Source organism: Cornus florida, unplaced genomic scaffold (genome assembly GCF_030987335.1).
Source record: "Cornus florida cultivar Cherokee Brave unplaced genomic scaffold, ASM3098733v1 CherokeeBrave_3.0.0_Hap2_Chr06, whole genome shotgun sequence".
Classification (NCBI taxonomy): domain Eukaryota; kingdom Viridiplantae; phylum Streptophyta; class Magnoliopsida; order Cornales; family Cornaceae; genus Cornus; species Cornus florida.
Genome location: NW_026775576.1, coordinates 75,399,487 through 75,411,769, shown reverse-complemented (window position 1 = coordinate 75,411,769; position 12,283 = coordinate 75,399,487). Strand labels below are relative to the sequence as shown.

The window sequence follows — 12,283 nt, the reverse complement described above, 5'->3', positions numbered from 1 at the left end:
TCATAACATAATACCAATGTCCTTTTGTATGTGATTTAAAAATTATGTATTTCATTCTGATAAGAACACATCCGATCCCCAAACTCCTGAACAATACTTCTTATATACCTTTTTTAGAGATGATAAGAAAACTTAATTATTTGTAGATTGATCAACCCCAATTCTACTAATAACATTCGCAATACTACTAGCAATTCAGATCACCTCGCGTGATCATCCATCTTCAAGATTTAGTACCCTCTCTATTGGATGCACATAAATCTCCTCCATTAGGATCCTCTTCGGCTCCTACTCCTCGCTTGTCTCCTTTTTGAGATCAACTGAAGTCGTGTTGGCCCCGATATGCGGTGACCTATCACGTGCACCTAAATCATTCCTTGGTTTATACTTTTAAAGTAACGCCAAACGAACCTAAACCATCGACCCCTAACTCTGCCTTCTGGCAACAAAATCGATAACGTACTCCTTTACTCCTTTGGGTCTTTATCGCTTTTGCTTTGAACCCATCCATTTCCTAGTGCTAACCATTCTATGACTACAGAATATAATTGACATCAGCTCCTCCTAACAAACCGTAAATAGAGTACAACGAATCCTAATACGGGCTCTAAGTTTTAAGAGACGCAACGCGGAAGTCACATAACGAAAGACACTCCTAAGGACACTTGAACCTGGAGTGCTCTGATACCAACTGTGATACCCCCGGATTTTCGAATGTGGGTTGGCCAGGCCCATGCCCGAATACCCGAGGATATCAAAACAAATTGATAATAAACGAACACAGAGTACAAAAGAATAAAAAAGAATAAATAAAATGCTGACAAGAAACTAAAATGATAATCTAATAATAAACCTCAGAATATATTTCCATTAATTAATTAACTCTTTTGATGCAACTGATCCTCCAAAATACAACTCGGGAATCCATACTGTGTGGACCCCTAGAAAATCCAAACTAAACAAATGACAACAATAACTGTCTAAATCAGGAAAGTGAATCATAAAGGAACTCCTATGTAGCATCGGAAGAATGAAGTAGACTGATCCTCGCTTAGCACGAACAACCTCTATTCCTAACGAACACCTGAAAAATAATGGTGGGTCAGGCCCACAAACAAGTTCTACTCTACTACAGTCCAAGCAGAGATCCGATACACGTATACATCATAGTCAATCCAACAGTAACTAGTAGTCCGTATATATATATATATATATATATATATATATACACACTAAAGGAACCTCACTAGACTATAGGGTTGTCTCAACCTGAATAGTAGGCAACATGCAAAACGCACATATAGTGGGCATGAATACCTAGACCTACCAGGGCACACAACTATACTATATCTAGCTACACATCCCTGGCGATATACGCGCCCTAACCATTGATTCTGAGACTCAAGCTCATATCATGGCACCATACTTATATATATATAATCTAGTAACCATCCTATCCAGTATAAATTAATCCTCCATAAGTCATTCAACTTGTTCAGCTGACCTGACTTGAATATAAGTAAGACTTAACATTTTAGCTAATCCATTCCCTTATATAATAAATTAATCATCCATAAGTCATTCAACTTATTCAGTTGACCTGACTTAAATATAAGTAGGACTTAACATTTTAGTTAATCCATTCCCTTATACAAAATAGGTAGGACTTAACTAATAAGTTAATCCATCCCTAGAATGCCACCGTCCCATACCGGTGCATTAAACCACACAATCCAACAATTGATGTAACAATTAAGAAAATACATAAAACATTCCATAAATAACTATGATAAATATGATATCAAGTTATCACATAATAGGAATGACTTATTATTTCTTTAAACTTCCTATATCATATGTCCTACACAAACTGAATCTTATACATGATGATATTTTATTATACCGTTAAATAAGGATTCTCCATATCCAATTCATCCTACACATTTAATCTCAATTGCTAAAATATTTTAAAAGATTAAATCAATTCGTTTGTTTAAAACATTCAAATAGCAAGCATCATTATGATTGAGTCTATTTAAATTTATTAAAACCCAAACCTAATCCCTATTTAATGTTCAGGAATCTTAGGCATGTTTCTACGTTCCATCATTCCACAGATATGAAAAATACATAATTTAAACATGTAAAAATTCACATAAGAAATCAAATCAAAATCATGCATTTTATCAATTCATAACACAAGAACAGATATGAACCAATTTCATAAAACCTATGTTCTAACCCAATTAAACATGCATAATTATTTAATTTTATGTGTTTAATAAATTCTAGAATTTCCTAGGCATGTATAGAAACACGAATCAAAGGGAAAGAGATAGAAAAAGAACTTGCCTTAAACTTTCAGATCGAAAGTTAAACTTCTTCTTCCTTGATCTTCTCTCTACAGGGTTTTTTTCCTCCTTTCTTCATTTTCATCATTCCCTCTTTAACTCTTTCTCTCTAGAATGTATCACGTGAATATTTTTAACCCCCTTTTACAACTTATAGTTATATATTTATAGGTTAAATAAAATAACCCAAACCATTCTCCCAATCCAAGTCAACTTTAACAAAAAAAAAATATTAAAATATTAAAAAAGTAAGTAAAATATGTTACATATATAATTTATGTATATCTTTATTAAATAAATAAATTATACGCATCCCATTATTTATTAATCGATTATCCAATAATACTTGAGTTATCATAATATTATAAAGTAACTTAAAACATAACACGTATCAAATTTATGTATATTTTTATTATTTAAATATAAAACATATACATAAGATTAAATATTACTACCCAAGTTACCATAAAAGTAATTAATAAATTACTTTCCCTTTTATATATATTAAAAAGATAAGTAAAATATGTTACATATATAATTTATGTATATATTTATTAAATAAATAAATTATACACATTCCATTATTTATTAATGGATTATCCAATAATACTTAAGTTACCATAATATTATAAAGTAACTTAAAATATAACACGTATCAAATCTATGTATATTTTTATTATTTAAATATAAAATATATACGTCAGATTAAATATTACTACCCAAGTTACCATAAAAGTAATTAATAAATTACTTTCCTTTTTATATATGTATATAATATATATCTATATATATACATACACAACTATCCATGGGTAATAATCCACACACATCCAACCTCCTATTCAAGTAGTTCATGGGACCCAATTGGTTGGCACATTACTACTAACCATAACCATAAAAAATAATAATAATAATAATAATAAAAGAAAAGAAAACATTTAATTTACAATTAATCAAAACACCATTTAAACACATAATCTAATTAAACATTTAACACATAAACAAATACAAATAATACATAAACACATAATCAAATAATTAAGAAATACCTAATTCAATTAAATACATAAGTAATTAGTCAAATAATCAATTAAATAATTAACAATACATTTAAAACAAATAAATAAATACCGAGAGTATCCTTTTAAAATTAGGGGTATTACATTTGTGGTTAAGTCAGATCAACTGAATAAGTTAAGTAGCTAATTGGATTTTAAATTGTATGTCAGATCAATGAACAATTGAATGACATACTCTAGTTTTGGACGGACTTTAAATATATGATTATGGTACCACGAGATGACCTTGAGTCTCAGGCTCATTGGTTAGGGAGCGTATATGCATTGGGATGCATAGCTAACTATGACGGTTGTGGTGTACCCTATTAGGTCTAGGTACTCATGCCAACCACTGGTGCGTTTTGCATGTTGCATTTTATTCAGGTTGAGGCCTCTTTGTAGTCCAGTGAGAGTCCCTTAGTGTGGATATATATTTATGTATGGACTAGATAGATATTGTTGAGATATCTAGGATGTATCTGCGTATCAGGTTTCCGTTTAGATTGTGTTAGAATAAGACTTGTTCGTGGACCTGACCCACTCTTATTTTTTCAGGCGTTCGACGGTTCCAGCCTTAGAGTTTGATCATGCTGAGCGGGGACAGTCACTCATTCATCTGTTTACGTAGGACTTCTCTCTATGTTTTAATTTGGGATTTTATTTTCAGTTATTCAATTTCAGTTGGGATTTTTATTAGGGGTCCACTAGATGAATTCCCGAGTTGTACTCTTGGAGGTTTTGGAAGGATTGGATTTTATTAATCTTTATTATTTGAGGATTTTATATTTAGATTTCCTTTAACTTTGTTATTTATTCTTTAATTCATTTTTTGTATTTCTGCTTGTTCATATATTAATTGTTTGATATTCCCTCGAATTTGAGCTTGGGCCTGATTAACCCATGTCTCGGAATCAAGAGGTATCACATGATCAAAAATGGATTTTGCAAATCCCGCTTAGTTTATCTAGGAGGAAGGATACCAAAATTTGGGGTATGGATATTTCTTGGAAGTTTAGTGTAAAAAGTGTTTATTTTCTCGTTTTGTCATCCCTCAAACCTCCATTTGTTTCTTTCCTTAGTGTGGAGTGTAGTTATTCTCACTTATTGAACCAACGGTGGAAAGACATATGGAAGATTTATTCCTCGAGGAAAGTTCAATTTTTCCTATATATGGCAAAGTTTACATGAGAAGATTATAGTTAATGTGAATTTAAAGAGGAGGAAGGTAAAGGAGCAAGCGTTTTGCAAAGGATGTGGGCTACCAGCTGAATCAGTTTCTCATTTGTTGTGCACTTGTTCGTTTTCTCAAATGGTGTGGAAGCTTTGTCCCCTCCGTTTGAGTTTTTCAGAGTCTGATGGTATGAGTTGGCCTCGCAGATGGATTCAACTTGTTGAACTTTGGAAGGAAAATAATTGTTATGAGGAGTGTGTAGGGTTGGCTTCAATTATCTGTTGGCACTTATGGAAGAACCGAAATGATGTGGAATTTAATGACAAGAGATTGTCTCCTCACATTATTGTGGACAATGCAGTTCAAGATTATTTTGAATTTTCTGAAGTTTGGCATCAACAAAATCTCCTTAAGATGCCTCATTTCTTGAATTCGTTACCTTCGTCTCATTCGCAGCCTCCGGCAGAGGGCATTGTAGAATTAAATTTTGATGCATCTTTCTACCAGACGGATGGAATGTGTAAAGGAGCTTGGATTCTGAGGGATCATGAAGGCAAGCTTAAGAAAATTGCTTCTGTGTCTTTTATGGGTGTTTCATCAGCTTTGGTGGCCGAGGGTTTGGTGCTTCGATTGGCTCTGGTGGCCTGTCATGAGTGGAATCTTTCCAATGTGGTGATTGAAGGTGATTGTCAACCTGTTTTAAGGTCTTGCAAATCTGAAGAAGCTCTGGTCACAATCCTTGAAGACGTTGATATTTTCATCAACTAGATGCCTTCGATCCAGTTACAGTGGGTTCCTCATTCATGTAATAAGGCAGCTCACGAGGCGAGCAAAGTCGCTCCATTTTTTGTTAGTTTGGTTACTGCGTGAGAGTCCATTCCTCTAAATGTTAGGAAAGCTCTCTTTTCTTATGCTTGTTTTGGGGCTTAGGTCTCTATTTTCAGTGTTTTTGAAAAATAAAATAAAATAAGAATAAGAATAAGAATAAGAATAAGAATATCCAAAGATCCAAGCGTTAGAGAACAAGGAGAAGATCAAATCAATCACCGGACGACGAAGTCCCATCCGGCACATCAACCGTGCTTGTAATTTTATTAACCAAAAATTCAAAGACAAAATGACAAAAACAAAGGGACCACGAAACTGTGTGACAACGACTTCGTGGATGACAATTTCTTTCTTTAAGAGGCAAAGCTTTTCAACCACAAAAAGTTCTTCAAGTCTGCTATACTTTGAATTACAAATTTGGATCTGAGTGAATCACAGTGAGAAGATCGGAGGATCCAACAAGTTTTAATGGATCATCAAGTAGCACCACCACTCCCTCCTCACGTGCTCGTCTTCCCGTTGCCGATTCAAGGCCACGTGAACTCCATGCTCAAGCTGGCCGAGCTTCTGTGTCTTGGCAAGCTACATGTGACCATGCTAGTCTCCGAGTATAGCCACAGCCGCTTCCTCCGGCACACCCATGTCCATTCCCACTTCGCTCGCTATCCCGGATTTTCTTTCAGGACAATTCCGGATGGCCTGCCCGACGATCATCCGCGTGCCGGTGAGAGATTTATGGAGATTTTTCCTTCTCTTAAGTCCGTAACGGGGCCACTATTCAGAGAGATGATGATTGGCACCAATTTCTTGGGTACTGGAACAAGGCGGCCTGTGACATGCATCATAGCAGACGGGATCCTGGGTTTTGCTGGTGATTTGGCTATCGAGAGAGAAATTCCACTTATTTATTTTCGCACTATCAGTGCTTGCTCATTTTGGGCTTATTTTTGTTTGCCTCAACTCATTGAAGCTGATGAAATTCCCTTGAAAGGTATGTTAATTTTTTGGCACTCTTGTTTGGTTAAGGAGGAACTGGTTTTATAGAGTATATATGTTGATTCAGTTTATTATTTTTGTATAGTAGTTTTCTAGCTATTCACATTGAACCTAGAAAAAAAATTAATGAAGTTGTATTTTGTAATATTAATATTCTTACAAACTGCTTTCTAATTATGTTTGTCGAAATTTTTTGTTTAGAGTGGCATTAGGCCTGTTCTTTTCTTTTTTTATTTTATTTAGATAACCGATATTCAAGCTTTGGCCTTAACTAATTCCCGAGGGCTTAGGAAGGGCAGCCTCCCCACCCGTGGTAATACGAGTCTTCAATCACAAAGACACATCATTTTTCATTTCAATTTTTTTTTTTTTTTTAAGTAAAATAGTCACACTCTCTATTATGAAACTCAAATCCCCCACCGCTCCTCAATCTGAAAGGGACGGGAAATTATACCAATCACACTAATGATAGTGATAATACGTTTTTGTGTTTTGGTAATTTGTTTTCTCAATAACAACCACATAATACTTTGCAACTATCATGTGTTTAAGAAATGGCATGGACCTACCGGTAAAGAGCGTACCAGGCATGGAGGGTTTTCTCCGGCGACGTGACCTTCCGAGTTTTTGTCGTGTTGACGAAGTTAATGATTTGCAATTAGAACTCTTCAACGCTGAGACAAGACAAAGTCGACGAGCCCAAGCACTAATAAAGAACACATTTGATGACCTAGAAGGACCCATACTCTCTCAAATTCGTACTCATTGTCCCAACCTCTTCCCCATCGGACCACTTCATGCGCACCTAAAAGCTAGACTTGCAGCAGATACCAACTCTTCCTCAACCTATTCGAGTAGTTTCTGGGAGGAAGATCGAAGTTGTGTGACATGGCTCGATTCGCAACCGTCCAAATCTGTTATCTACGTGAGCTTTGGAAGTCTCACTATTGTGACAAAACACCAACTCATGGAGTTTTGGTATGGTCTGGTGAATAGTGGGCAGCGGTTCTTGTGGGTCATGCGGCCAGACTCCATTGCCGAAAAAGATGAGGGTCAGATTCCGGTGGAGCTTGTGGAGGGCACGAGGGAGAGGGGGTACATGGTGGAATGGGCCCCACAAGAGGAGGTTCTGGCCCACGCAGCTGTTGGTGGGTTTTTGACCCACAGTGGGTGGAACTCCACTTCGGAGAGCATAGTCTCGGGTGTGCCAATGATTTGTTGGCCTTACTTTGCAGACCAAACAATCAATAGTAGGTTTGTTGGTGAAGTTTGGAAACTTGGTTTGGACATGAAAGATACTTGTGATCGAGTTGTAATTGAGAAGATGATCAGAGATTTGATGGATGTTAAAAAAGATGAGTTTCAAGAACGAGCGAATCATATGGCAAAGTTGGCGAAACAAGCTGTAAGTGAAAATGGGTCGTCCTACTGTAATTTGGATAATCTGATTAAATACATAAAATCAATGATTGAGTAATAAAGTTGAAACAAATTGTTTGGAGGAGTTTCTAACTCGGTGGTGGAGAAGTGAGATGATAATGGTGGTGGTGGTTCTGAAATTCCGGCAAAGAGTAGGAAAGGAGACAGACACGGGTTTAACCCGCATAAATGAACATTACTCATGTTTTTATTATTTTTAATATCGGACAAGTGTCAGGCCAGGTCAATTGGGAGGAAGTATTACTCATTTTTATAGAAAATAAAGAATAATAGTTCAGTCATGCCTATTTTGCATATTAATGTGTCTCAATAAGAGGTTAATATTTTTTTTAAATTTAAACACTATAAAATGAATTAAAAGACGAGTAAATTCAATAAAGGTAGAGAATCGAAATCTAAGGTTCCAAAATTCAACAAATGCTCTATCACCCTTTTAACTTTTGAGAAATCTACATTTATTACATCATAAGCCAAACATGGTGCAAGTATATTTGTCCTCTTCATTTAAAAAAAAAAAATTATTTAGTGAAAGAACAATCCAACTAAGCCGTCCAAGATTGACACCTCAAGTGTCAGATGATACTACCATATCACTTTCCGTTCACACTCGCAATCCATTGCGTTTTCTCACATAGCGCATGCGTCACTGATGAGAGTATTCAGAAGTGGACCCCACTGTCCCAATAATATCAATGATTCAATAGAAGTTAAAACAAAGGGTAAAAAACCAAACGAATACGTGATTGTAAGAACGACTTAGTGGATGCAATATTCATTCTTTAATGGAATAATACAATGTATGTAAAGAGGCAAAGCTTTTCAAACCACAAGTCCGACGAGTTTGCTACACTTAGAATTACAAGTTTTGGATCTGAACCAAATCACAGTGATCGGATTGGAGGATCCAAGAAGCTTTAATGGATCATCAATCAGTACAAGTACCACTCCCTCCTCACGTGCTCGTCTTCCCGTTACCGATTCAAGGCCACATGAACTCCATGCTCAAGCTGGCCGAGCTTCTCTGTCTCGGCAACCTCCACGTGACCATGCTCGTCTCCGACTTCAGCCACAGCCGCCTCCTCCGCCACACCAGTGTTCATTCCCACTTCGCTCGCTATCCCGGATTTCGTTTCAGGACAATTCCCGATGGCTTGCCTGACGACCACCCGCGTGCCGGTGAGCGACTTATGGATATTATGCCATCTATAAAGTCCGTCACGGCGCCACTATTCAGGGATATGATGATTGGAGCCAATTTCTTGGGTACCGGAACAAGGCGGCCTGTGACGTGCATCATAGCAGACGGGATCCTGAGTTTTGCTGGTGATTTTGCTATCGAGAGGGGGATTCCATATATTTCTTTTCGTACTGCCAGTGCTTGCTCTTTTTGGGCTTATTATTGTATTCCGGAAATCATTGAAGCTGACGAAATTCCTTTGAAAGGTATGCGAAATTTTTCCAATCTAGGACGAGGGGGAAATAGTTTTATAAAGTCGTTGGTTGATTCAGATTTTTATTTTAACATGGCTTTCTATTCAAATTGGACATAGAAAATCATTTTAAGGTTTATTTGGTTGACCATTATTAAAATTACTTTCTGAACACTGATTTGAAACTTTAATATATTAATATAGTTAAAAATGAGTTAAGTTTGTCTGAAAATTTGGGTTGGAGTTGTATTAGGCCTATTCATGAGTTTTTATTTTTATTTTTTATTTTTTTTTGCGCCTGATTTAAGGATGATTGTAATGTTTCCTGAACAATCACACATACCCACAAATGTGTAATTGGGGCTCCAATCCCTCACCCCCTCTCAAGGGAGGAGTGGAGAGGAGAGATTACACCTATAAAGCAGAAGTGAAGGGGGCCATGGATCCCCCAAAATTCTTTCACACACACACCCATAAATTATTTTTATAAATGCACTTACATTGGGAAGAAAATCTCTTCCAGTGAACTCATGTTACATCTAGTTCAATCCGTTAAATTAAATTGAATTCTTGAACAATGTTTTTTCTTATTATTTAAATTTATCCATGGATACAGGTTTATATTTATTTTAAACTGTACATATCTAAGTTTTTAAAAATACGTATATTATTGTATCTTATTCTTTAAGAATTTGTGGAATTGAAGTATATGTATCTTATCATGCTTTATAGGTGACTTTATTTAGTGATACGGGATGTTTCTTCTATTTGTTGGGAAAGGAAGTTCTATATATGTTATATATAATTGCTTTTTTATTTAGATTATAGTAATTATTGTAGTATGATTCATAATATTATAAAAAATAAAAATAAAAAAAAACTGATAGAAAATAATTTTTTTTATTATTGTATCCTTTTTTATTATTATTATTATTATTGTCATATTATCGTACCAGTATTGTGTATCCATATTACCAACCAAATTGATATTCTCGTGATAAAGAAAATTCATATTCCAAATGTTGAATCTATTTTATTTTGCCTTAATTAGTTTTCTCAATAACAACCACACAATATGTTTCTGGTACTACATGTTCAGGAAATGGCATGGACTTACCGGTAAAGAGTGTACCAGGCATGGAGGGTTTTCTCCGGCGACGTGACCTTCCGAGTTTTTGCCGTGTGGACGAAGTAAATAATCCGAATTTGCAACTTGTACAAACGGAGACCAGAAAAAGCTTTCGAGCCCAGGCATTGATAAAGAACACTTTTGATGAGCTAGAAGGACCCATACTCTCTCAAATACGTGCTCACTGTCCAAATCTCTTCTCCGTCGGACCACTTCACGCTCACCTAAAAGCCAGACTTGCAACAGAAACCAAGTCTTTCTCAACCTCTTCAGGTAGTTTTTGGGAGGAAGATCGAAGTTGTATGACGTGGCTCGATTCTCAAAAGTCCAAATCTGTAATCTACGTAAGCTTTGGAAGTATAACTGTTGTGACAAGAGACCAACTCATGGAGTTTTGGTATGGACTGGTGAATAGTGAGCAACGGTTCTTATGGGTCATGCGGCCAGACTCCGTAGCCGGAAAAGACGGGGAGAGTCAGATTCCGATGGAGCTCGTGGAGGGAACCAAGGAGAGGGGTTACATGGTGGAATGGGCCCCACAAGAGGAGGTTCTGGCCCACCCAGCTGTTGGTGGGTTTTTGACTCACAGTGGATGGAACTCAACTTTGGAGAGTATAGTATTGGGTGTGCCAATGGCTTGTTGGCCTTATTTTGCAGACCAGACAACTAATAGTAGGTTTGTTAGTGAAGTTTGGAAAATTGGTTTGGACATGAAAGATACATGTGATCGAGTCATAATTGAGAAGATCGTCAGAGATCTGATGGATATCAAAAAAGATGAGTTTCAAGAACGAGCGAATCAGATGGCAAAGTTGGCGAAACGAGCTGTGTGTGAAGGCGGCTCATCGTACTGTAATTTGGATCGTCTGATTAAGTACATAACATCAATGATTGAGTGATCAAGATGAGGGGTAAATCTTATGTGTTCAAATGGAATAAATATAGGGAAAATTACATATAAATGGAGTTAAAGTTTCATATTTACTTAGAGACTGAGTCAAAGTTCCATATTTCTCTAAAATGGATTGCTGAGGTGGCACATGGTTTTTTACTGTTTAAAAAATTGTGGTGCCTAAAATGCCCTTCCCTAACAAAAAAGTAGTACCTTCAGTTCAAAAAAGTAGTACCTCTGGAGAAAAAGTAGTACATTCGCGGGTGTTTAAAAAACATGGTACCTGGACACCAAAAAGTAGTACCTTCAGTTCAAAAAAGTGGTACCTTTGAAGAAAAAGTAGTACCTTCACGGAAGGGTATTTTAGGCACCACAATTTCTAAACAGTAAAAAACCATGTGCCACCTCAGCAATCCATTTTAGAGAAATATGAAACTTTGACTCAGCCTCTAAGTAAATATGAAACTTTGACTCCATTTATATGTAATTTTCCCATAAATATATACTATATTTATTTGTAAATATATAATATTTCTATTCTATCTCTTACAATTAAATTTGTGTTATTAAATGTAAGAAGTCAAAATATAAATTTATTAGCAATTGGATTGCTGAAAGAAGGATTATTTTCACAGTTTTATATGTGTCATTAACTAAATGTATTATTATTATTTTTTTTTATAACAACTTTGAATTGTCTTTATGTTTTTTATAGTCAGTTATGATATTTACTTTTCAAAAAAAAAGAAAAACAAAACAAAACAAAACAAAACAAAACAAATGGAGTGTAAGCGGAAAAAAGAAAAGTTTGAATATCATCTTTTTCAAAAATTATGGGCATGTATTATAACCAAGGGCGGATACAACTTTTCTGACTGGGTTAACTTTAGATTGGGCTATCATTACTATTTTTTTTTTTTTTTTTTTTTGAGTTAGGCTTAAAGTAGTATGGTAAAAAAAAAAAAAAAAAATTGGGTGGGTTGAAACC

At 35.6% G+C, this 12,283-nt stretch overlaps 2 protein-coding genes across 2 annotated transcripts; both read left to right on the top strand.

Moving 5' to 3' along the window:
- Positions 1-5,775: 5,775 nt before the first annotated feature.
- LOC132312112 (7-deoxyloganetic acid glucosyl transferase-like) lies at positions 5,776-8,552 on the top strand. The gene is made up of 2 exons (XM_059810368.1): positions 5,776-6,403; positions 6,957-8,552. Exons 1-2 carry the CDS (start codon positions 5,877-5,879, stop codon positions 7,879-7,881), a joined length of 1,452 nt encoding a protein of 483 aa, XP_059666351.1. The 5' UTR covers positions 5,776-5,876; the 3' UTR covers positions 7,882-8,552.
- A 74-nt stretch (positions 8,553-8,626) lies between these two features.
- Positions 8,627-11,903, top strand: LOC132312111 (7-deoxyloganetic acid glucosyl transferase-like). The gene is made up of 2 exons (XM_059810367.1): positions 8,627-9,287; positions 10,374-11,903. Exons 1-2 carry the CDS (start codon positions 8,762-8,764, stop codon positions 11,300-11,302), a joined length of 1,455 nt encoding a protein of 484 aa, XP_059666350.1. The 5' UTR covers positions 8,627-8,761; the 3' UTR covers positions 11,303-11,903.
- Positions 11,904-12,283: the final 380 nt, after the last annotated feature.